Source organism: Aythya ferina (genome assembly GCF_964211825.1).
Source record: "Aythya ferina genome assembly, chromosome: 19".
Classification (NCBI taxonomy): Eukaryota; Metazoa; Chordata; class Aves; order Anseriformes; family Anatidae; genus Aythya; species Aythya ferina.
The window spans coordinates 6,291,116-6,316,342 of record NC_140309.1 but is presented as its reverse complement, the minus strand read 5'-3'; the positions used below and the strand labels follow the sequence as shown (position 1 = coordinate 6,316,342).

Sequence of the window (25,227 nt, the reverse complement as noted above, 5' to 3'; positions counted from 1 at the left end):
CGAGCAGACCCCAGTTACAAATCATCCCCTAAGCAGAGGGTAGTCGGTGTGGGTATTTAAGTCTTCAACTGTTGGATTTTGGTCGTGTTTGGGGCTTAAATACAAATCCTGTGGGATTTATAATTGGAGCTGGGGGTGCTCAATGAGTGAACGTTGCCCTGAGTGGTTGGGGGGACCTCTGGCTGCTCAGGGGACTGAGCCAGGAAGGAGCTGGGGCAGCAGGCGAGCGGGGTCAGAGGGCTGCAGTGGCTCCTGCAGGCGTCCCAAACGCAGCCCGAGGCCTCTTCTCGCTGGTGTTTGCCCCAGCTCCAGGACCTGTGTGGCTCCTGCAGCTCTCTCCGCGAAGGAGGTGGCATTCGGTGCCTGTCCTCTCCTCTCCTCTCCGTTTCCTGCTGCCGTGCCTCAGGAAGGAAGGGAAACGAGCTGCTGGCTCCCTAAAAAAGCCTCCTCCCCCTGCGGCTGTAGGCTCTGCAGACGAACATTTGGCAACAATTTTGGGGGAAAACGGTGTTGTTAAACCTCTCCGCTTGCGCACAGGGAGCTGTTGGGCAGCCCCGAGCCCCGCGGTGACGCACGCTGCTCCAGGTGGAGCGTGGACGTGCTGGCCTGGAAGCTGCACGGGCGGAGGCAGGTGTCAGCTTTGACACCTCCCGGTTAAATTCGGCGCTCTGAGCAGCCAGATCCCCCCTCCCCGTGCACTGTGTGGGGGGGAGAAGGCATCACGGCCAAAAAAAGGATTCATGGGGACCTGGGCAGTGACCCTGAGCCATCCGTCCCCGACCCTGCTGGAGCTGGGGGTGTGGTGCAGGAGCCTCAGAGCAGCTCCGACGCCTCGGCAGCGAATTCCTGGAGAAAGCATCGCTTTCCCCTCCGAAACGCAGACGTGTGGGCGCGCCTCTTCCGTGCTCTCTTTATTCCCTTTCCTTTTTTAAGCCAGCGATACCCGTCAGCGTGACGGCCGGGACGCTCTGCGGGGCGTGGGATCTTCCCCCAGCCGGCAGGGACGGCGTTCTCCACGCAGGTGGCATCCTCTGCTGGGAGCCACCCCCTGCCCAGCCGCCTCTCCCCGTGATGGGAAGGGAGCTCGGGGCTCCCCGGGGGCGCTCAGGACCGGAGGAGCAGGCAGCAGGACGAGACCTTGGGGGGGAGAGCAACCCGTGCGTCCCCGTGGCAGTGGGTGACACCCCGCGATGGCTTTGGGGCTGCTTTTTTAGGTCCCCTAGGGGCTAAGAGTGGCGATGGTCTTTGGTGTCTGCATCCTGTGCCTGCCCTGGGAGCTAGGGCTGGTGGTTAGGGTTTAGTCGCTGTCCTTTGTGTCTTTATCGGGGCGTCTTAAGGCTCCTGCCCCTCTCTGCTCTTCCCCAAATCATCCCTTAAGGGATTGAGCAGCGGCTTGGAGCAGATTGGCTTTAGGCAGGTCTGGGGTCGGAAGCAGAGTCTTTCCAGAGAGCTCTTGCTCCAGATTAGCAGAAGAAGCTGCTAGCATTGGCGTGGTGTGGGTGCTGGTGCCTCGTTTGCCCTTGACCAGAGGGTTTTGGGGCTGATCCACTCCCCTGTGCTCATCTGTGAAAGGCTGAGCTCGCTTCCCTATAAACACCTTGTGCGGCTTGGGTTCGGGGCGGGCTGGATGTGGGGCATCCTTCTCATCTCCCCGTGCTCTTTCTCGCCGCAGATCCCCCAGAAGAAGATGGTGTGAGGCCGGCTGCGTGCCCAGCCCCGAGGCAGGAGCATGGCAGCGGCTCAGGGAGCAGGAAGCAGCGTGGCCGGGCCGTCTGGAGCCCCCTCCTCCTCCTCCTCCGTCCCGGGGCAGGGCAGCAGCCCGGCGGTGGCGGTGTGGGAATGGCAGGACGAATTCGGGCGCTGGAGGCCGTACCGAGGCAACGTCTGCAGCTACATCGAGCAGGTTTTGCAGGCGGCTCAGCAGAAGGGCCGGCGGTCGGGGTCCAGCCTGGTCAGCAGCATCCCGCTGGGCCACGCCGACGCCGTTTTGGCCCCCTACGTCATCGACATCCCCAGCCTGACGCAGTTCCGACAGGACACAGGTAAGGGAGCTCCCCTCCTGTGCTGTGGGGCCGTGCCGAGCTGGCTTCCCAAAAAGGCTCTGCCCCGAGACCCCCGCACGCCACCGCAGAAAATTCCCTCCCCCCCTGCTGCTGCCCCAGGCTCTCTCGCTTCCTCCCGGGGAGGCAGGGGCGGGCTGGTTTTCATCGCAGGGCTGAGGCCTGATTTTCACTTTCGTCTCGGCTCTGCTGAGGTGGCTGAGGACACGCCGCGATGACTCCCGGCCTCTTTTTGCTCCAGCTGTGCTGTGAGCAGCTGGAGCTGAGGAAGCAGGGGCAGAATGCGTGCTCTCACCCCCTAAAAATCCAGGGAGATCCTCCGTTACGCACCCCAAACCAACAGAAAATCCTCTTTGCGTCGCTTTTCCCCCTTTGCCAGCTCCTCTCCCACCACCCCAGGACTCAGCCAGGTTTTTACCGCGCTGCCCAAACCTCCCAGAGAGCTTCAGAGGTTGGCAGTGCCAGCCGAGGGAGGCAGCGAGCAGCGCCCCGAACCAGCTGCGGGGTCAGACAGATCCTGCAGGAAAGGGAAGTGGTTGGAGTGGTGAGCGCTCATCGCAGCTGCATCCGTGTTTTTGTTGGAGCTTCAGAGCTCACCCGTCACCCCGAGGTTGGTTTTTCCTAGGGCAGTGCCGGGGAGGAGCCCTCGTGGGGAGGGTGCTGCCAGCTCGGGCTCGGCGTGGCCTGGAAGCCCCGCTAGGGCCAGGGCTCTTTAAGGGCTGAAGTTTCCTCTGGGTTCTTCAGCCTGAGTGCTGAAAACGCTGCCACATCCCCTCCTCACGGCCCGGTTCTAAGCAAAGCCGCCTCCTCCTCTCCCTGCAGGGCCCTGCCTTAAGCACGACCCTTTCGGAGCGGGCGGCCAGCTGAGCTTTGTCATGCTCTGGAGCAAAGCGGCTCTGCGGGAAACATCCCCGTGGAAAATCTTGAAACGGAGCAAAAAAAAATCATAATAAAAACAGGCCGTTGTGCTCTGCTCATCAGCTATTAGACAGACAAACGGGCTCTTCACAGGAAGCCAGGGAGAATAACAGGAAGGCAGTGTTCACGGGGCCGTGTCCCACCGACAGCTGTGCAGGGGGGGCGTGGGGGCAGGATTAGCTGCAGGCTTCAGCTGCTGCTCCGGGCAGCTCAGCTGGAAGCTGGGAGCGACGTGAGGCAGCAGCAGGAGCTGTCCCCTCGCCACAGCTGTCTGCCCGCCCGCGAGAGGAATGCCAGCTTCCCTGCCAACCCCGGGGGAAGGAAGGGGGATGTTTTTTGAGAAGCTCCTGCCTTCGCTTTCGTTGTGGGCTCCTCTCCCCGCTGCTGTTTGGAGATCTTAAAAGTTTCGGGTGCCCTGCGAGCTCCTGGCCTCCTCCCTGCGCTGCTTTTAGCCTCTGACCGGCCAGCGGGGCTGGGGACTGCCTGGCATGAGCCCTGCTGGGCCTTCTGACACCTCGTTTCACCCCTGGGGGTCTCCAGCTCGTGCTGTTGCCGTAGAGCAGCCTCGCAGAGCAGCGTGTCTGCTTTCATTCCTCGCCCTTTGTGTGCGAGCAGCTGCTCTCCACAGCTTCCTGGCTGTTCTTCCCAGCAGGCAGGAGCCTGGAGAAGCCGGCCCTGTCCTTCCCCTCTCTGACATCCTCCTCCTGCCCTTGTGGGGCTTCACCCACTCCCCAGACCCTCGCAGGGCAGCGGGAGGTGGGCGTGCAGCCCGGGTGTTTCTGCAGAGCTCTGGCGGTGCCGTGTCTCTATAGTTACTCCGTCGTCAAGGCCGTGGGAGGTTTTCTTTTACCAGATCTGTGCCTCAGCCTGATTTTTTTTTTAACACCAGCGAAGCATCTGTGATTGCTGCGCCGTTGTGCTTGGGTGTGTCGGGGTGTAGATCCTCTCCCCTTCCTTCATGCCCTCCCCGCAGTGTCTGAACCCGCTGCCAGCCCGCGCTCAGACGTGGATGAGGGACAGAGGGGACAGAGGGCTTGGGGGCGCTGCTTTCCCTGTGCTCATCCCATGCTGGGGTGAGGAAGCCCATTTGTGCCTCCCGTTAGGCCGTGTAGGAACGAGGCAGGGAAAGAATTCAATTCAATAATAATTCAATTCAATAATAATTCAATAATTCAATCGCCGAGTTCTCCGCTCACTCTGATTTTTTTCCCCTCTCCCCCCAGGGACGATGCGTGCGGTCCGCAGGCACCTCTTCCCCAGCAGCTCAGCGGCCGGGCAGGGCATCGTCTGGGAGTGGCAGAACGACGAAGGCGGCTGGTCCCCCTACGAGATGAGCGTCTGCGAGGTGCTGGAGCAGGCCCGCGCCACCAACCACCAGCGGGTGGACCTCGCGCCCTTCGGCTACAACTACGACGTCGACCTGGTGGCCCAGGTGCAGACCAACAAGACCACGAGGTTCCGCCGCGGCGTGCAGCGCCGCCTGGACTCCCCGTACCCCGCCACGGCCGCCTCGGCCCCCGGCCACGCGGGGTTGGGCTGCTCGTGCCAGCAGTGCTGGCTCAACGGGGGGACTGGCCCCATCACCACGCGGTACCGCCACTCGGTGACAAACTTCCCCAACTCCTCTTCTTCCTCCTCCTCCTCTTCCTCCGCCGCCACCACGCAGCAGCTCTCCGGCAGGACGACGGCCGTGGGTTCTTCCAGCTTCGTGCCCTACAACAAAGCCGCGCTGTCCGCGGCGAGGGCGACGCCGAGACTCAGCGCGCAGAGCACCTGGGCCCTGCCTCAAGCTGGGGGGCCCAGCACGGGACTGGCTGCACCCAACGGAGTCAGGTACAGCCCCCGTTCATCTGTGTGCCTGTCCGAGAGCCCCACTGTGCTCAGGTCCTCGTTTAGGAGCCTTTCTGCCCCAGGGGATCTCACAAGGGTGCTCTTCCTAAGAGGGAGATCTTCCTGCCCTTGTGTCCAGTGGATGAGGAAGCTTCCCCTCTGTTTTCTCTTTCCTCCTGCTCGAAATTGTTCCCTGTCAGCCATGGAAGTCCCCCGAGCTGCTGGGGGGAGTAGGCAGGTGGAGATACTGCAGGCTGGAGGAGACCGAGGTGGTTGGTAGGGCTGCTGTTCATCTGACAGCGATTTTGAGGGGAGACTGCAGGAAAAGGGGATTTGCAAACACTTCTATTGAATTCAAAATGCACGGCAAATGTGGGGAAGAAAACGGCGCCGTTCAAAGCTCTTCCCCACCAAAGGAGGCCCCGCAGGACTCGCTGCGTGTGGCCGAGACCTCCCACGTTCTGACACAGTTAGGCAGTCCACGTTAGACATTTCTGATGAGAACAAAGGGGACAGGGGTGCTGTTACTGGGGGGCAGCAGCTCCAGCCGGGGCTGTCAGCATCTCCCTCGCAGAGTGGCCCTTCCCTCCACCCTGTAGGGCTGGCCTCTGAGCCCCAAACCAAGCAGGATATTCACAAATAACTTTTCAGCCCAAACTCCTGCACACAAGGCTTTTTCTAGCTTTTGGGGTCTGACTTATTCCTGAGAGCTGGTGATGAGGTGTGCCCTGAGCATCTCCTGGCTACAATCACATCAAACTGAGGCCACAGTGAGGGCTCTGCCTGTAAACCCTGTCGGGGTGGAGAGCAGCGCACACAATTTGCTAGGGATAAGCCAGGCACTGCAGCACTGAGCGTCTGAGAAAGCAGAGGCAAACTTGTCGGGGTTGATTTACCTGTCCCAGCCTGGGGAGATGCACAGATAGGAGACCAGAAGGGCGGTGGAAGCTCGTTGTGCTAATTGCAGGCGGCACAAGTTTATTCTGAACCTCGTTTGTATCCGAAGCGAGACTTGGAGCCTCGCTCCCTTGATGAGTCTCCTTGGGGATCTCCAGAAGCCAGGACAGGACCTGTGCAGGCAGCTCCAGGTGGCCGTGCTTGGCCAGGGCCTTGGACCAGACAACCTGCAGAGCTCCCGGCCATCCCGTGCCTCTCTGTGCCAGCCCCAGAGCACTCAGAGCACCCGTGTGGCTCACCGGGTGCCTCTTGGTGTGGGGAGAGCTGCCCAAAAGAAGCAAAATGCTGCTGGGGCTGCCCTGCAGGGCTCCTGCTGGAGCTGATAAGGTGCTGGGTGCTGAGCGGGGATGTGGAGCCCTGCAGCGATACCTTCCCACGGGCTCTGTCCCTTCCCCTGCCAGACAAACGCACCCAGGGGGATGATCTCTGTCTTCCAGTCCGTGAAGGGGACCCGGCGCCAGCTGGAGCTGGCTCTCCCCCTTGCTTTCCATGCCGGGAGCTGGAAATACTGCAGGGCTGCTGTGCTCTTGGCTGGCGTTACGTTCCCAGGCTCGTGGAGCCCTGTTCCAGCAGCAAATACCCTCATTTCTGCGAATTAGGGGAAACCTGAGCAGCGCGCCCTCACAATGTGCTTCATTTAATTCCGCAGCCCGGAACATTCCGGAGTTACCGCGTCCACCAGGGTCCCTGCCTTGCCCCCTCGGGCTGCTTGCTTCCTCCTCGCTGCGTGGGGAGCTTTGTGGCTGTGGAGGCAAGGTGCTAATTACTCTGCGCTAATTACCCCAGGAAGGGTTTGTGTGCCCAGCGTGCGGCCTTGCTGGGGTTCATCCTGCCTGGGACGTGCAGGTCCCGGGGTTGGTGCTTGGGCATGGAGCTGGAAGCGTGGCCACATCCCGGCAGTGTGAGCCCTGTGTGGGGACAAAACCCTGTCCCATGGCCTCGGGGTGCACGGGCTGGCCCTGGAAATGGCTTTTTGGCTGCCAGCACCTCCATTTCGCTGGAAAAGGCAGCGAAGTGGCAGCTAGCTCCTGTCCAGCCCCGGGGATTTGAGAGGAGACGGCTGAATTGCGGGCTGGAAGGGCACCTGCACAGCAGCCTGGTGGCACTGAGAAGCTCCTTGGCCCTTGGCACAGCTCACACCAAAAGGAGGAGGAGTGACAGAGCAAGGCCTGGGCTGCCGGGAAGGGAGCAGTGGGGTTGGCTGGGGATTCTCTGCTGTCTAATAAAGGTTGTGCTGAGTGTGCCCCGCAGCACCCCTGGTAGGCTGCTCATCAGCACAGCCCCTGCCTCGCTGCAGCCGAGCTGTTCCTGGCGGCTCAAACGCTGCTGGAAACCAAAAGCCAGGCGGTTACACACACCCAGCTACACACACCTGGGTAAATACAGCCAGGTCAGGAGGAAACGCGGCTGAAAGAGGCAGCACAGAAGGAAACATCTCTCCTGCAGGTCTGAGAAAGAGGAGGAGCTCCTGCTGGGAAGCTGCCTGCCTCCCTGGGTGGCCGCGAGGTTATTCCTAAAGTGCAGGGGGCATAGCCCCAGGGTGGGCAGCACCAGGAAGCATTTTCCCCTTGGTGGAGCTGGGGCACCACAAGCTGCGGCTTCCATTCCCCCAGCTCTCAAGAGGGGCAAAACCCAGAGGGGAGCGTGGCCTGGAGCGAGCCGAGGCCTGAACAGACGTTTGTAGGTTAGCAGCAGAGCCAGGAAGGTGCAGTAACCGTGGGCAGGTTGTTTTGCCTCTTGGTGCCTGGGTTTCCTCCCGTGTGTTGCGGGCAGATAACGAGCCCGGCCTCCTCTGCAGGCTGCGCTCAGAGCCGCAGACGGAGCGTGTGGTGGTGGGGGCCGTGCCTCAGGGTGCTGCCCAGCTCCACCTGTGGGCTCCTGGCATAGAAGGGCACTGCCGAGGGGTGTCCTGCTGGGTACGAGGGCAGGAAAGCTGCAGGAAGCGGTTTTTGGGGGAATAAATCAGTGCCCCAGGCAGGAGAATCCCTGCTATAGCTCCCTCGGCTGCTCTGGGCTCGCATGGCTGTGGGTGCACGTCCAGCTCCTGCCCACAGATAAGGCAGGGGGCTCGGGCTGGGGAAATTTTACTGTATTGAAGCACTGGGAGGGGAGCTGTGCTGTATTAGGGTGCTCTTCAGCGGGGTCCAGAGCCACCACCCCGCATCTCCCACGTGCTCAGCACGCTGTCGGGTCAGGAGATGCGCCCCAGGGAGCAAACCCCAGGCAGGGTGTTTCCTCCTCCTCCTCTGTACCCTTCAGCTCCTCTTGCCCAGCAGCAGACCAGCAGACCGAGGGGGTCTGTGCCCCCCCGCAGCCCTGGGCAGGCCCATTGTGACTTGTCCCCACCCCTTTGTCACTCCTCGTCCTGGTGCCGGGAGCGAGCCCCATGGATCGACGCAGCCGCGTGCGGCACAAGAAAAGAAGGTCCTTGGGGGGGGGAGAGGCTTGGTTTAGGTCCTGATGTCTTCTTCGAAACGAAGGGAGGGGAGAAGCTGTGGTGTGGCCACTGTTAGCATCCCGGGAGGTTTTCCTTGGAAGGGGTTGGAGCCCTGGGCACACGCATGTGATTCTGAGGCAGGGCGGGACCTTAGGGACGCGTTGGCTGCTTGTTTGGGGGGTACAAAGACAGGAAAATGCAGCTTTTGGGGGGGAGAGAAGGCAGAACGGGCTCTGTTGGGAAGGGGGAGAGCTGATAAGGACTTCTCCATCCCTGCCCCGTGAGGAAATCCCACATGGGGCTGTTCAGCTCGGATCTGGCCACCAAGTGCCACCTCTCCGGTCCTGCGCCTCGCTGCCTCACCGCTGCTGCAGCAGCCGAAGGTCTGGGGAAGCAAGAAGCTGCCAGGCTTTGCCTCTGGGCTCCTGCCAGCCACCTCCCTTCGCCAGGAATTTCTCACCGGATCCCTGAGGACGCCGTCCTGCTTTGTGCCCCTTTCTCCACAGCCTCAGCCCTCACAGCCTGTGAAATCCCTACCACGAGGTAGGGATTTCAAATCCCAAATCGGAGGCACCTCTCCCAAAAAGCTGCGGGGTGCCGGAGCACCTCGGGTCTGAGCTGATGGACTGCTTGCAGGCAGCTCGTGCTGCAGGCGAGGCTGCTCAGGTGCAAGGCACCGCACGTGTGAGACTGCGTGGCAATACCCTTTGTTACCTTTCCCCTTCCTCCTCCAAAAAGCCCTTTTTCAGGCCTGGAGGAGCATTTCTGCCCCTTTTGTGGCGTGGCAATGCTGCTTCCTCCCGTGTGCCGTGGCTTGGAACCCTCCTGGGCAGCGTGGGTTTCCCTCCATCTCACCAGGGATTTCTGCAGGTGCAGGAGGATTGGTGGATAGTTGGCTGAATATGAGCCAGCAGTGTGCTCAGGTGGCCAAGAAGGCCAACGGCATCCTGGCTTGTATCAGGAACAGCGTGACCAGCAGGGCTAGGGAGGTGATCGTCCCCCTGTACTCAGCTCTGGTGAGGCCGCACCTCGAGTACTGTGTTCAGTTTTGGGCCCCTCGCTACAAGAAGGACATCGAGGTGCTTGAGCGGGTGCAGAGAAGGGCGACGAAGCTGGTGAGGGGCCTGGAGAACAAGTCCTACGAGGAGCGGCTGAGGGAGCTGGGCTTGTTGATGTAGATCATCTACATCTGAGATGTAGAGCTGAGGGATACGGGTCAGTGGGGACTGTTGGTGTTAGGGCAGAGGTTGGACTCGATGACCTTGGGGTCTCTTCCAACCTAGAAATTCTGTGATTCTGTGAAATAAAGAGGATCTGGGTCCCAAGTTGTACATTGCTGTGCCCCATGTGCCAGCCCTTCTGTGCGCCCCTGGGAGGATCCCACGGAGGGTTCAGCCCTGTCTGTGCTCTGCCGGGTTTTTATTTCCATGGGGAAGGGGAAATGAAGGCACCCCGGTGGCTGCTGCACCTGGGGGGTGACAGCAAAGCACAAACCCTTCGGTGTCTGGGCTGGGGGTGCCCAAACCCTGGGGTGTTTCTGCTGGAAAATGGAGGGGAGAAAAAAATCCGTGAGAAAAAGCGATGAACAAGCTGAATCGGGGAAGAAAAAGGTGGCAGAGAGGGGTCACGGTGCCTGCTTCCAGCCCCCCGAAATCGAGGGGAGGATTTGCCAGCGGGGCTGGAGCCAAGCTGCGGTGAGAACAGCCCGTTGCGTCACGTGAAAACGTTGCAAAATTAGGGGCAAACGAGGGGAAACCACAGCCTTTGAGAGAGGGAAGGGAAACCTCTGCAGCCCGCGGGACCTCTTAAAGCTCTGGAGGCCCCAGTCCCGTGCGGCCGGGCTGTCGGAGCAGCGCCAAGCCCTGGGGGCTGCCTTCGGGAGCTCGGTGCCTGCGCAGGGACCTGCTCCGAGCAGCAGCAGGTAGGGGAGGTGGGGATGCGGCGCTGCCAAATTTCGGGAGGCCAAGGAGAGGGACCTACCCCGTCCTTGGGGCTGGTTTGGGTATGGGGGCAGCTCGTGGAGAGGGTTCTGAGACAGCGGGTGGCATTTAGGGGCTTGGCAACTTGTTATCCTACAAAGCAGCGGGGTGGTGCAGCTGCGACACCTCACACAGCACCAGGGGCTGAGCTTTGGGGGTGTTTTTTCTTCTGGCTGTGAGAGCGAGTCACCAGGAAGCTTTAAGGTTCTCTGCTGCCTTCTGGCTGCTCCTGGCTACGTGCCTACTCATAGCACAAGTTGGTTGTGCTTAGGACAAAACTGGAGAAGACCAAACCTAAAGAGCTCTGGCCAGGGCTGGGCTCCCTAAATACAGCAGCTGGACCAGTGGGTGAAGGACGTGTGGGTGGGGGTCTCCCAGGTGGGGCTCATCTGGGCAATTAGAGCCTGTTGATATACCCAGGGCCTTGGGGGATGCTGAGTTGGCCTTGGTGTGTCTGGGTTGTGCTGGTTGATGTCTCTGTGTCTCTGCTCTCTCCCCAGTGCCCTGAGCCTGCCGGTCAAGATGTCCAAACCCAGCAAAGTGAACCAGGCTTTGGCAGGTAACGCTTCTGTTCTGCTTTCTCTTCAGGGTTACACAAGCAAGTCTTCTACTTTTCCATAGTGCTTCTATTTTTTTTTTATTTTTTTTTTTTTAGTTTGCAGCATCTCTGAAATACTTTTAGCAGTGGAAAAGTTTTAAGCCAAAAGGAAGAAAAGGCAAAGTGGAGAGGGGATGGGAGGGTCAGACCTTAGTAATTGCTTTTCTTACTGGTGCTAATCCTGGGGCTTTGTGCTCCCACCCCAGCTGAGGTGAGGTCTTGATGCTGCTCAGCCCCTGAGGCTGTAGCTCAGCACCCTCCTAGTGCAGGAGAGGGGCAGTTGGAGCTTGGGGGTGGGTCTCTGAAGCACTCCTCTGCCCCTGTGCTTTATAGGTAGCCCATCAGGAGCTGTTTTTTGGGGGTCTATTTGGAGGTTAGGTACTTGTTTTCATAGCACAGGGGAGCACGTGGGCCAGGCTGTGTGCTGGCTGCTGTTTGTGTTTCCTGCCTTTTTTTTTTCCCTCTGAGGAGGAAAACTGCAGTGTGGGATGGTGCGGGGGGTTGTTTGGGGTGATTTATTACAGAGGCTCAGGTGGGTCAGCAAGCTGGGGTAGGTGAGTGGAAGAGCCCTGGCATGTGGTATTTTCTGGGGGCTGCTGTGCCTGTTTCAGACACAACAGAGCATCTACTAACCCCCTGAGTGTCTCCTAACCCTCTCTCTGCTCTGTCCACGCGTGGTCTGTTCAGGTCAGTAGCTCCCTGGGTGCTGAGCTCAGCTCCTGAGCACACAGCAGCAGTTGGGCTCACTCTGACAAGTGGCCACTACCTCTTTCTAGCCAAAGTGGTGGTGGCTGGTGCCCTGCTAGGTGCCAGGCTCTGCCCTGCCTCAAATCAACCCCCTGGGGCTGCAGTTTCTGGTCATCCAGTGCTAAAACCACAGAAGATCCCCAAACTTTGGGGACTTTGCAGGTCCCCAAAAAGCAGGCAGGACGCAGTCCCACTCCCTGCTGGCAGATCCACCTTTGTGGCAACGAGGTGAGGCACTGAGCTCACACCTTGGCTAGATGGATGACCTGGGCAGGGCTCACCTTGCTCATGAAAGCTCCGTTTCATCCCCTGGCTATTAGCACGGGCTGTGTAATTAGTTCCTTAATCACAGCAAGGTAAATACAGCGAAGAACCGGGGAGCCCTGCTGAATCCAGGCTGTGCTAATCCTGTTAATTGTGACCTCCTTCTGGCTGTGCGAGTCTTCCTGGGATCTTAGGAGAGGTGAACATGCACAGCCCTTCTGTAATGCCACGTTTAGACCTACAAGGCTGCAGAAGAGCCCCATAAAATCACCCACCTGGCACCATTTAAGCCAGAATGGAAAGGTGAAGCTGTAATCGGCTCTGCTCTTGTTGGAGGCTGGGGATGCAAAGGATAAAAACCGTTCATCCTTGGACCTGCAGCTCCCCGTGAGGTGTGCTGAGTTGCTGAGGGCTCAGAGCATCACCTGCCCCCAGGGACAGCATGTCCTTGGGGTCTGAGCCTGTAGGACACGGCTCTGATCAGCCCTGGGTTGCTCCCTGCCGGGTGTAGCAGATGTTGGAGCTGCAAGGGAGGAGAGAAACCTGCATTTGTCTGGCTTTAAAATGAAGTAGAAGCAGAGGGAAGGTCTGGATGAGTTAATTAGCGAGTGAAAGGAAAATAAATGTCTGGGAGTGATTATGGTAAAAAGCAAGCAGTGAGGTTGTGGTAACAAGGCCAAATTTTACCGGGGTTTTAGCTGGCTGGGTCTTCAGGCACATCTCTCCCTCTGCTCTCTGCTTCTAGGACCTCTTCTGGCAAGTGCTGGTTGGTTCAGATTTCAGATCTGGGGGATGGTCTTGGAAATGCTTATTTTGGGGTTATTCTGTGATGGGCTGGGCCCCTTCTCCCCCAGTCCCACTGCACAGCTGTGCTCAGCACCAGTGGTGGGGGGGGGCAGGCTCTGTGTGATGGGTGCCTGGGGGTTTGGGTGAGCAATTCATGACTCTGCAGCCCCACATCTTCCAGCAGCACGGCTCCAGAACCCAGAAATTGTGAAGCTGGCTTAAACTTTCATATAGAATCGGGTTTTGTCCTGGCTTTGTTACCTTTTTGATCAAGGTGCATGTGGAAACTTGTCTCCCCCGCCCCCCAAACTGTGCTAATACACAATTTGCCAGAGGAGACCTGTGGCAGTGAGCTTTGTGTCAAATTAAGCTGAGTGTTCCTTATTAACGTGGGTCCTAGAGGTGTTTGGGGATATACTCACCATGAACATTTTGCTGGGTCTGACTGTGCAAACTCTCAGTGCTTCCCTCCCCGAGACATCAGGCTACCTGAGGGCAAGCTCAGCCCTTCCTGCCACCTGCCTAAACCTCGAGCTGGAACAAAGCAGACGTGAGTCTGAGGTCTGTAAGCCCAGCTCAGCAGCCAGAAGGGTGACCAGAGGGGCACACAGGGCTGGGTGTGAGTAGGAGCCTGGTGGGGGCTCACAGCATTAGGTAGGGGTGCTTTCCCCGTGCTCGGCTGCGGTCCAGGATGTTACAGAAGTGCCTGACTTCACAGGAGGCTAAGGAAAGCTGGCGGATGTTGTCATAGCTGCAGCAGAAATAATTCCACCCCAAGGAGCGCTGCTGACACTGCACTTGCAGCCAAATGAACGCTTTGAGGAAGAGAAGAGGCAGTCGTTGTATTTCCTGAGCTCCGGGGGTGGCCAGCGAGCAGCAGGAGCTCTTGCAGGAACACACAGACTTGCTCTGGGCAGGCTTATTTTGCTGCAGCACGGCCCTTGTGCCTCCAGGTGGGCTTCATCCAGGGCTGAACTTGCTCCTGACACAGCTCCACTGAGGTCTGTGACTGAATTAAAGCTGTCCCCAGGTCAGAGGTGGAGATCCAGCCCGCAGGGGTGGTGTCTGGCACTGCGTGGAGGTGCTGTCCCCTGGAAGGCTTGGATGCGGGGAGATCCCTCGCTGCTGACTCCTGTCAAGCCTCGTGGGAGGCTTGCTGCATGCTGAGGCTTCCCGTCCTGTATTAGCACCGAAGGAATCGCTGCTGGGCTGTGAGATGAGCCAGGGGAGCGCTGTAGCACGGGAGCAGCCCCGTGCTGAATGCTCTCTTGCTGTGGAGCTGCAGAAGGAGATGATTCATGGCGTGTCCCCGAAGGCAGCAGGAGGTAAAAGCAGAAAATAACCAGTTGTGTGCTGGTTTCAGGGGGATGCTTGGCTGGGGGTAGCGCTCCTGGCCCCACACCTGACCTGCCTGTATGCGTGCATGGCCTTGTGGATGCCCTCAACTCCTGAAGCGAGAGAGGGTTCCCGAAATAAACGTTTATTTCCTTTGCAGTGACTCATGGTGCTGACAGGCAACTCGAGACGAGTTGCTCAGGGGATGGGCAGGGCTGTGTTGGCAGGTAGCCGGGCTCGGGGGCTCTGTGCCTCGCCTCCTTTACCCTTCCTAATGTTTGAAGGAGGCGTCTTGTCCCCTGTGCAGTCTGAGGCCAGTCCTCCAGCCCCTCCTGTGTCTGTTTTTATGGACTCTGCGTGTTCAACCAGCAAGCTGGCATTGATCTCCTCAGCAGAGAGCTCCAGTTGTGCATTCCCTTATCCAGCAGCTGTGTGGGGGTGGCCATAACCCCCCCCAGCCCCTGGGTTTGCCCTGCAGCCTCACCTCACCCCCTGCTCCTGCCCCAGGCCGGGCACGGCGCTTTATGGCCACGCTGGGGTGAGGCTCCCACAGACCAAAGTCCCTGCCTGGTGTGCAGGGGTGGCAGCTTGGTGCAGTCTGTGGGCTGCAGGTGCTCAGCTTTGCCCCTATTTTTATGGGATCAGTGAGCCCCAGGCTTCCTGGAAGTGATAAAGGACGGCTGGCTTAGCGGGGCTGAGAGCAGGCAGCAGCCTGGGCTGGGGGCTGAGACTTGCAGGAGGTGGTTTTGATGGTGAAACCTCTGGACCTGGTGTTCGTGCTGGTCCCCCGATGCTTGTGCTGTCTCGTACTGCCTTTTGGGGTTTTCCTCAGCCGGACCTGCTGAGAGCAGCGTGCTGGTGCTGGTCGCTCGCTCAGTTCCCTGCTTCCCTGGGGAAATCCATGGATGTGCTGTGAGCTCGTGCTCCTGATCTTCTGGTGCCAGCCTTGCCAGGAGCTCATGGAGGGAGGGATTTTTCTCCTTGGTGCTGAATCACAGACCCTATAACCGTCAGGTGGGGCTGGGATTGCTCAAAGACCTGCTTCCCCTGCTGCTTGTGCATCGCTAACTCTCCTGCTTGTTGTTTTCCTGCCCTGCTTTCCTTCCCCCATAATTTCTGGCACCACGGCGTGTGTCTGGTGCCCATTGCCATGGTGTCAGTCGGACCAGGAGCCGTCGGTGCTGTGAAGATTTGGCTTTTTGCTGTCTGCAGCCTCCCTCCGAGCAGGAGGCGCGTGCTTGGGCGATGTGTCACGGAGCCACGCCGTCTGCTGGCCAGACCAGCTCTGCCAACGGGCCTTGGGCAACCCTGGGCAAACTGCTGCATCTCTGCTCCTTACCCCGTCTTGCGAAATCCTTTCTGTCTCTCTGGAAGTCTTCGGGCCTCGTAGGAGAGCTGTGCTAGAAGCACCTGACTCTCCTATCGAGAAGGGATCTGGGCACTTTGTGGGGTTTGTGCTCGGGGCTCACATGAAGCTGCTGCAGGGGGTGGCTCTGCTTGGGGCACTCGCACCAGGTCTGCATGGGGGGGTTTCTAGTTACAGGGGGTGGGCTCCTAACACCCATTTCTGCCTGAAATACGCAACCAGTTAACGCTCCCACAGAGCTGGCTGCTTCCTCTCCTAACTCCGTTTTTAGCCATGTGTGGGCAAGGCTCCTCGTTTTGTCCTGAATAAATGCGTTTGCTTTTCTAGCTTCCTTTCCCAACCCAGTAGAACATGGGCTCGAGAAGCCTTGGTAACTTGGTTTTGGCCATGAGCTACTGTGTGGGCATCTGGGGATGCTGGCAAGAACCTCCTTAGTGTTAGGAGGTGGTTTTGCACAGGCTGCTCTGAGGTAAGCTGGGCTTTCAGCTCCTGTCAGTCTGCATCTCTGAATTATTTTTTTAGCTGGTGCAGGAGGAGGTCTGTTCCTAGAGGAGCTGAAGCGGGTGCTCCATGGAACATGTATTTAGGAGCAGCATGCCACCCCACAAGCATTACAGGCCAGTTATAGGGTGTATTTCTCGGGCTAACATCGTGCCAGATCAGCATCACCAGGCCGGTGGCTCTCTGCGTGCCGGTTCTACCTCCAAGGAATGTCTGTCCTTCTTCTTAATGACTCATTAGCTTTAACAGCATCCAGTGAACGCAGCACTGCTCGGTGCTGGCTGGGAGGGAGAGAAGCCTCAGGCTCAAACTGTAGCTGGGGTCCAGCAGAAAATGGAGCCCAGTTGGATGGGGCTCCTTCAGGGCCCAAGGTGGGCAGCTCCACTCTGCCTGGCCCAGCTGCAGGCTTTGCAGGCCCTAAAGCTGCTCTCTGGGATGAATTTGGGGGTGATGCCTTTGAAACACTCTGCTTTTCGGGGGAGCAGCCGAGCAGGAGCTGTAGGGCTTACAGGTAACCACAGATCCCTGGGGCAGCGCTGCCCGCGGGGCTCGGTGAGCTGGAGGACTCAACCACGACAGACATGAAACACCTGAGGAGCCCTAAAGCCAAGGCAGAGAGGAATCCCAAACCCCAGCTCAGTGGGTGCCTGCATTTCCCTGTTTCAATCTGCTGCCCGAGCTCCTTTTGCTGAATTCCTCTGGATCCTGTCTCTGCGGTGACTCCGACCCCCCTCACCTCTCGGGTGTTTGATCTCTGAATCAAGGGCTTGGGTTTTGTTTTGTTTTTATCTTTTTTTAATTTGAAAGATTGAAGTTTTTTTTTAATGTGTCTCCCCGTTGTTTCCTTCCTGCATGTTGATCTCGTACCCGCTGTAGGCATGACGGCTATTCTGATGTCAGCCGCTGGACTCCCCATGCACCTCACCTGTGTGCCGCAAGCTGCCAGCTCCCATAAAGCCACTAAAAAACACAGCTCAGTTAAGGAGGGGAGGAAAGTGTCCAAGAAAGGTAGTTCCTGCTCAAAATCTGATATTTGCTTCCATCTCCTTCTCTTTATCTCTCTGCACTTGTTCCGCCTCCCTCCTTTCCTCTCGGCTCTCGCCCTGACCCTCTCAGCTCTTCTGACTGACTGGGGGTGTTTGTCCCATGGAGGGAAGAAGCAGGGTGTTTCTCTGGCCTGTGTGGTCTCTGCCAGGCTGTAAAATAAGATGATAAAGTAGACCTTGTCCTACAGAAGCTCTGCTTGTTTCCATCAGTCGCTGGAGCAGCCTGGCTGTTCCCTGTGCATGTCAGATCTCTCTGATCTCCCCGGGGTCCCCCTCAGCTCTCCACGTACCAGGACTTTCCCTGACTCACTGCTGGGACGAGCCTGGGAGCCAAGCAACCCTCAAGGACAGCATTTATCCATCTGCTGTCTCCAGAAGGGCTGTTGTGAGGCAGAAGGTCTGGCTCGTCACTGCTGAGTCACGAGGTGAGCAGAGGAGGTGAACAGAGGAGGATCTCCCAGGCGAGCAGCCCCTGAGTCACGCAGGGCACTCGGGGCCACCTTGGGGTGTGTTTGTCATCCCCACCTGCCTCGGGCAGGAGGGAGCAGGCCACCCCAGCTCCCTGCCAGGCACAGCCACCTGCAGGGCAGGACCTTTGTCCCTGCTCCTGGGCAGGAGGAGCCTTGTGGAGGAGAGGAGGCACCTGGATGTCCCGGTTCCTTGGTATTCCTACCTTGCTCCTTGTGTCAGCCTCCTCCCTGCACTGACTCCGAGGTGCAAAGTCCTCTAAAGGAGGTAGGAAGGGGGAGAGGAGAGCCGGGAATTAAAGAACCAGGAATTCAATGTGCAGGGAGGAGTCTTGTGGAAATGCATCGGGGACAGAGCTGGGGGGAGGAGATGGAAGCAGCAGGAAGGAGGGAGAGCAAGTGTGGAGTAGGATGTGTGAGGAGGGAGGAGAAAGGGTGGTGGGAGAAGCAGCAGCAGGAGGAGGAGCGAGGAGAAAGGAGGTGGAGGAGAAGAACTGAGTGGAGGTGGAGGCAGAGGGGCTGCATGGGGACTGTGCCTCGGGGGCTGGCTGCTGGGGTACCAAAAAAACCCTCTGGTGTCGGTGTGACAGGGTGAGGGCTGTGCAGCAGGACAGCCACATGAGAAAGGGACTGCTGGAGGTCAGTGCCACAAAGCTGGCAGCATTTATGGCGAGGTGAGGCCATAAACACACGGTCCTGGTGTCCTAAAGCCCCCTGCCAGCAGAGGGGGTGTCACAGATGTGCCAGCCCAGCAGCACATCTTCCTGCATGAGGTGCAGGCTCTTTGGTGCTTGGCACAGCACCAGGGGCACTTGCACGGTGCCTGCAGCTTGGCCAGAGGTCAGGCTCGCTCAGAGGCTGCTGAGCTCTGTGTTTGTGCAGCCCAGCACCAGCCCTGGCCGTGGGGCTCACCGAGCAGGAGCTGTGCTGGGTGTCAGCGCCCTGCTGCGGCTCAGCAATGCCACCTGCTGGGGCCGGGAAACCTCAGGGACGAGGAGCAGAAACCCAGGGAGCAGAGAACATGGGCAGGAGGGGCAGTGTGGGCACTGGGAGCACCGTGTGGCTCCTGCCAGCCGGCAGGATTTGGCCCCCATCCTGCTCAGGATGCCCTGCAGAGGAGGGGGCATTGCCTGCTCTGCCACTTCCAGCACCGTGAGGAGAGGGAGCTTTCCTGGTTTAGTTCCTAAGTTGTCTTCTAGGAAGCAGGGCTGCCCTTTGGGGCTGGGATGCTGCTCCTGCAGGGTGCTGAGTGCGAGATGCCTGCATGAGGAAGGTCTCGGTGCCATGTGGGAGCGAGCTCCATCTGTGCCCTCCTGGCTAAGGAGCGCTGTGCTGCAGCACCAGTGGTGAGCCCAACTTGTGGTCAGCCTGCTCTGACCTTTCACACACCCTGGAGCTGTAACAGGCAGAGTTGGGGCCCATTGTGCGGCCTGAATTTCTGCATCACCTCTCTGCCAGACTTCCACATCGCTAGGAGCTCACCCCAAACTTCCCAGCAGTGAACCTGTGCCTGCGCACCGGTCTGCCCGCATGTGGGCTGGGGCGGTGTTGATAGAATGGCAGCCAGCTTCCTGAATACCTGGGCTATGCTACACAAAGGCACTAATTAGGGCTCGTTAATGATGTTGCTGCTCTGGCAGTGATGTCTGGTGTGGGTGAGCGCTGTGGGTGTAGGAAGCTCCCTGTCAGTGCCTGCACGTGGCTCCCTGCGTGTCCTTGTCCTGTGGCTACCGATGGCACATCCAGTGCTGGGCCTCCTGGGGGAGGCAGGCTGCAATAACACAGCTGCTCATTTGGCTCTCCTGAACTGCTGAAAGGGGAGAAATCTTCCTTTTTTTAACACCAAATCTCCTTTGAGGTTGAGGCCGGTAGGTGGAGCCCTTGCTGGGACAGAGGGTAGATGTGGTGAGGGCTGGGTGCTGGTCCCTGGTGCCAGCTAGGAACAACCTGCCTGCCCTGCAGGGGGAATCAACCCCGTGCTGCGCCCACACGGCTCCTGGGGTACAGCAGGAGATGCTCCTGCTGCTGAGCAAGGACCCAAAACACATCTGCTAAACGCTGCCTGTGGAAAGCCCTTGGTTCAGTGAGCAGCTTATTATCTACACCCTGCAAACTGGAGCCTGGACAGGCTTTGGTCCCGAGGGATGGTGAGAACAAAGGGCTGGAGGCGTTCCTGCAGCACACGGGGCCTGCTGGGGGAGTGATGCTGGCTCAGAAGCCTGCTGCTCGTGCCGTGGCTGCATCCTGGCTCCCTGTGCAGCTGGGGATGGCTGGCTGGGCACGCTGCTCCTTGGGGTACGGTTGCATGGGCTGTAAAACTGCTGGAAACCCGGTATCAGCATCGAGCTGCTTCTGTAGGGCCAGCACTTGAGTGGTTGCAGCTGGGGATGGGTTTTCCTGGAGCTCCTGGTGTCCCCGGGTCTGCCTTGTTAATATTTGTGTTGGATCAAAGTGCACCAGTGTTATCCCAACCAAGGGATGGGATCGGGGTGCTTTCTGCCCCCTCATCAGGGGTGTGACACCACAAACCCGTCAGGCACAGGTCTGATGGCTGAGGGCTGTAGGGCTGCCCCAGTTCCGTGCCCATCCCTGTTGGTGAGGGGTTGATGCCGCGTGCTTTGCCCCAACCCCCTGCTGCACCCCCCAGACTCTGCCCAGCTCTGTGCCATGATTTTCGTCACCTTTTTCTTGATTTGGTTTGGATGAGCGCGGCCTGTTTGTTTCTCTGAGCTGCTCTGGAGGAAGGGAATTCAACAGGGAGAGCAGGCGGGCTGGAGGAGGGTCTGGTGGGCAGCAGGAAATCCTCGGGAACGAGGACACGGTGGCTGTGAGAGGTGCTTGGGGAGGTGGAAGGAGCTGCGGGTAGCAGCAAGCCCTGTTCTCACGGCCTCCTCCACAACCAGCAGGGCAGAAGCTGAAGCCTCTGCCTGCCCTGTGATGGTGAAGGCTTCTTGTATGTAGAAACCAGAGCCTGGCTCCGACCTCCACCCGTGATGTTTGTTACCTGGGGCAGGGACATCGTGGAGAGCTCGGCTGGGAGGCTGCAGGCACGGCCTGAGCTCAGACTGACCGCATCCCCGTGCGGCTTGTTCCTGCTGCCTCCTCTTCATCCACTGCACCTGAGCAAGGTCCCAGCAGAGAGGATTTGGGGACTCATCTGTCACCTTTAAAAGTGGTGAGGTGAGCAAACAGGGCTCTCCAGGAGGTGCTCGTGAGGAGACCTTGGAGCAGTTCCTGGCGCTGCTGCTCTCCTGGCCCGAGCGCTGGAAAACAAGGGCTTGTCCGGGCTCCTGTTTGTCTCCTGCTCTTGTGGCAGTTCTTGGAAATCCTTTTTTGGGGATCTTGGCACGTCCCTGAGGTGGAAAGCCCTTGTTTCCAAGTTCCCATGATTGCCTTACTGGTGGCTGTATCCTGTTCCCAGCCTCCTGGCTGAGGGTCTCCAGGACGGTGAGCTCACGGCCCCTGAGCCATCACGCAGCTCCTGCCTGGTGCCAGCTCTCGGGGAACATCCTTTGACGTTGTGGGTTTGTTTTCTTGTGCTGCGTGCTTGGCCGTGCCTCTGTCCTGCTCACGCTGCCGGAAACCGAGCGTTTCAGGACTGCCAGGAATCCCCTTCTGCAAACAGCACCTCTTAAGGACGGCGTGCTCATTGAGGAGAGTCCAAGGCCATGTTTATCAGGCTCCCTTAGCTAAATGACTTTCCACCCGTGTTAGCTTTCTGCCTCTCTCCTCTGCTGGTCTGCAGTGAGAAGGTGCCTTCCCTGCTCGCATCTCACCCACCTCTGCAGCTGGGTGAGCACGGGGCTTCTTTGATCCTCTCTGATGCAGGGTCTGGGCCATCCAGGTGTGCCTGCAAGAAGCTCCTCTGTCCTCTGCTTCTGCTTCACCACCTTGGCACCGTGAGGGGTGGGTATCTGGGAAACAGCACCCACCCCTTCCTGCTGCTGGTAGAGATTGCTTTAATTTTTTGGGAGGCAGAACAGCTCAGGAAGGTGGTGACTAGCCACGCACAGCTCCTTCACCTGCAGAAGCAGCGTTTGTGATCCCTCTGTCTTCCTTGGGGGGAAAAACAAGCTGCTGGGGTGAGCTGTGGGTGCGCAGGCACGTGCACAGCACTGCTGCCCAGCTGTTGCATGTGGGAGTGCTGTGCCAGATAAATGCTGTGCCAAATAAATACTGTGCCAGATGCACTGATGCTGCCTGCCTGTGAGCGTGGCAGCTGTGAGTCCATCTCCGTGCTAAAGCCCAGGCACTGGGAGCTGTGTTTGAGAGCAGAGATCCCTGGGGAAATGCTGGAGCACAGCATCCTTGCGACCCCAGGGAACTGGGCACTGCTGCTCGGGGCTTCCAAACCTCTGTCAGCATCCACCTTGCTCCCTGAGCTGCCCAGGTGGCACCACCACCACCCTGCTGCTTCTCCCCGCTGTCCCCAGCGGGTCTGGAGCAGAGCAGGCGGCACCAGGAGCCCCCATGGCGAGTGACGGGTCTTCTTGCCTCCTGCCAGGTGGAGCCGTGGCCTCGCTCGTGCACATGCTGCCCTTTGCAGGCTGGTGGAAGAGCCTGGCTGCTGCCGTGATGGGCCTGGGGCCGGGTAAGGAGCTGCAGCCGGGTGCTGTGCGAGGTGCTCGGGCTGCAGCAAAGCTCCTGTGGGGAGCTGAGGGGACGGCTGAGCTCTCGGCCCTACCCAGCCTAGGATCTTGTGGTGTTTGTTTAATCCTGTAACGAGGGATGGGGCATCTGCACGGCCTGCTCTGAGAAGCAGAACGCTGCCCTGGGAGCTGGGCTGTGCTTGGGGGGCAGGACTGGTAGGGAAATGTGAGAATGTCTGTCCTTTACTGCAGGGCACCTGTTATAGAGCTGATGTGTTCAGTATCCCCTGTGATTTGTGCTGTGTCTTGCTGGATTTGAGGATGTGAAAGCTCAGGAGGAAAGAGAACAGCCCCTGTCTTGTGTGAGGGGTGCAAGGCTCGTTCTGCTGGACCCAAAATAAGGTTCAATGCTTAGAGTACGGCCGGGTTGTTCCTGATGTGCCAGCTGCAGGGTTTGGCTGTGTCTCACCCATGGTGTAGGAAGGTCCTGTGTCAGCTGGGTGAGCTGGGAATCTCTCCATTAACATCACACAGCATCGTGCTCCTTTCCACTGAGATATCTCTGAGCTTGATCACAGCTGCACGAAGCCCTGCTGGGACCTGGCTGGCATCGACTGGGGACACCACAGCAGCTCCAGCTGCCCCCAGGTGTGCACGGGGCACAAACATCCCCAGCTGTGGGGCATTCCCTGCCCTCCTGCAGGGATCCTGGGGGCGAGCAGGGGCTCATCCTGCTGGGCTCTCCCATCTGAGTGCTTGCACTGCTGGCAGGCCTTTGTGGGGCTCACGTGGATCAGCTGCAGCCTTTTTCCTCCCCTCTAACCCGTGCTTTTCTCCTTGGCATCCTGGCCAGTTACTTGCTTTTTCCCCCTTCTTGTGGCTCGCCCTGCCCGTGCCTCCTGGTGTCTGACTTCTGCTGCCTTCTCTCTCCCCTCTGTGCAGCGACGCTGACGGAGCCAGAAGCGGTGGTGAGGAAGTACCTGGAGGAGCTGAAGGGCACTCCTGCTGATGAGGTGAGAGGGGAGGAGGAGGAGAAGATGGTAACAGGAGGCCTGGCTTGCCCAGAGGCCTCTTCCCTGGGGTGTGCTGTGAAAACCGAGGTGGTGCCTGAGGATCGCCCTGGCCACCCCTGGTGCTGCTGCTGGTGGTGCCACCACCAGCACTTGGTGGAGAGGCCTCGGGGGTTCCTGAAGCCTGCAGGTGGGAACTGGTGGCTGGTCCCCATCAGGGGCTGTGACAGAGGAAGCACCGTGTGGGTGACAGGTAGCCCTGACCGTGCCTCCCTGCTCCTCTCAGAGCTGGCTGTGGGATGTGGGGTGGAGCAGGGACTTTGGCCTCCTCTCCCTGCTCATAAAGATCAAAACTGCAGACTGAACCCTGCGCTGGAGCTGCTCTATAAAGGAGCAGGACAAAACCATCCCCAGTTCCTGCTTGCCCCTGGCAGGCTCCCCTCCTGCACTGTCAGGCAGGCAGCGGTGGGGTGGCACTGCCCCGATGAGACCCGTCTGTGCCCTTAAACCTTAAAGAGAAGGGTTGAAGGGGAAGACACCTCTTCCTGAAGCATCCTTAGCTGCTTCCTTGGCGGGTCAGTCACTGCCAGCCCGTGCTCACACCACATGGTGGCTGTCCCCTTGCTGTCCCGGGCTGCAGGACTGCATCATCTGCATGGAGAAGCTGGCCTCCCCCTCGGGCTACGGCGACGCGTGCGAGTGCAGCGCGATCAAGCCGGAGACGGTCGGGCGCCTGACGAGCTGCCAGCACTCCTTCCACATGCTCTGCGTGCTGGCCATGTACTCCAACGGCAACAAGGTACTGAGCTGGCCCAGCACCACCAGCTCTGCGTGCCCCGCGTCCTGGTGATGCGGCTGAGGAGCTCTGATGCCTGCTTTTTTTTCCTCCCCCCCCTGCAGGACGGCAGCCTGCAGTGCCCCTCCTGTAAGACCATCTACGGGGAGAAAACGGGGACCCAGCCCAAAGGGAGGATGGAGGTCTCCACTTTCCCTCAGTCCCTCCCTGGCCACAAGGACTGCGGGACCATCCAGATCGTGTACCACATCAGCAGAGGCATTCAGGTGAGTGCAGCGTGCTCCTGGGAGCGGCTCCTGCCACTGCAGCACCTGGGGGCAGCCCAGCACTGAGCAGCCTGCCGAAGGTGTGAGTGTTTCTTCTGAGAGCATCATCAGGCTGCGTGGTTTGGGGGTGTGCCCATCAGATATTGGCACATCCCATAGGAATTTACGCTCAGCAGTGCCTTCTTCCTCTTCCATGGAAGAGCTGTGCTGAGATGAGCCTGTCAAATCCTGCTTATCCTAAATCCTGCTGTTGAGGGGTCATTTATGAAGATGAAAGTGTTCCAAATGTGTCTTATCTATTGCAGGGCCCCGAGCACCCCAACCCTGGGATGCCTTACACAGCAAGAGGCTTTCCTCGCTACTGCTACCTACCAGACAACGAGAAAGGCAGGAAGGTGAGGCATCGTGCTGACAGCGTGGCTCTTCTCAGGTTGTCTTCTGGGCCCTGTGCTGGTGGATTTGCACGGTGTTTGCTCTAGGAGCTGTTCACATGATGCAAACCCCCTGTTCTTGGAGGCTGCCCCATCTGTAGCCCCTTTTTTTATAAAGATCTTTGCAGTCAAGGTTGTGCAGAAGCAAAGACTTGCCCTATTTCAGCCCTTTATGAACCAAAAGCCGCTGTGAGTTGGGAAAAAACCCTCCCAGCCTGTCTTGGGCTCTGCCCTCACAGGGCTTTGCACTTGCAGCTGCTGAGCTCTGCCTGCCAGCTCCTCCCAGCCCTGCTTCCTGCGGGTGGCCCCGTTTGCCTCAGCTTGTGCCAGTGTTTTGCAAAGCGCAGGGAATCGTTCTTCCCATCAGGGACAGGGATTTAGGCTGTTAAGCTTCTGGCAAGCAGCTTTCGTGGCTTTAGCTGCTGAAGGACAGTCTTGATTTGTTTTTTCCTTTTTTTTTTTTTCCCTTCCCAATCCAGGTCCTGGAGCTCCTGAAGGTGGCCTGGAAGCGGCGCCTGATCTTCACAGTGGGCACCTCCAGCACCACCGGCGAGAGCAACACAGTGGTGTGGAATGAGATCCACCACAAAACCGAGATGGACACGAACCTGAGCGGCCACGGCTACCCTGACCCCAACTACCTGGACAATGTGCTGGCAGAGCTGGCCGCCCAGGGCGTCACCGAGGACTGCCTGAGGAAATGAGCCGGGGTCGGGGGGCGGCTGTGCCGTGCACATCTCCGGGCCCCCAGCCTGGGAAGCCCACCCAGTGCACTTATTCCTGTTGCCTTAAGTTCCTACGTCTGACTGCCTGTCACACTAAGCAATAACACTGTAACGCAGGA

The 25,227-nt window shown here is 58.9% G+C and overlaps 1 protein-coding gene across 3 annotated transcripts in view; it reads left to right on the top strand.

The window, feature by feature from the left end:
- DTX2 (deltex E3 ubiquitin ligase 2) overlaps window positions 1-25,227 on the top strand; it is a 26,414-nt gene extending 1,187 nt beyond the window's left edge. For 2 of the 3 annotated variants that reach the window (XM_084493021.1, XM_084493022.1), the window contains exons 2-9: window positions 1,673-2,042; window positions 4,202-4,811; window positions 10,682-10,740; window positions 22,823-22,893; window positions 23,531-23,689; window positions 23,791-23,952; window positions 24,258-24,347; window positions 24,863-25,227. In XM_084493021.1, coding sequence (XP_084349147.1) covers window positions 1,730-2,042; window positions 4,202-4,811; window positions 10,682-10,740; window positions 22,823-22,893; window positions 23,531-23,689; window positions 23,791-23,952; window positions 24,258-24,347; window positions 24,863-25,087 — 1,689 coding nt within the window. In that variant the 5' untranslated portion in view covers window positions 1,673-1,729 and the 3' untranslated portion in view covers window positions 25,088-25,227. Of the gene's footprint in view, window positions 1-1,672; window positions 2,043-4,201; window positions 4,812-10,681; window positions 10,741-16,654; window positions 16,787-22,822; window positions 22,894-23,530; window positions 23,690-23,790; window positions 23,953-24,257; window positions 24,348-24,862 lie in introns of all 3 variants that reach the window. The other variant, XM_084493020.1, reaches the window with a different exon arrangement.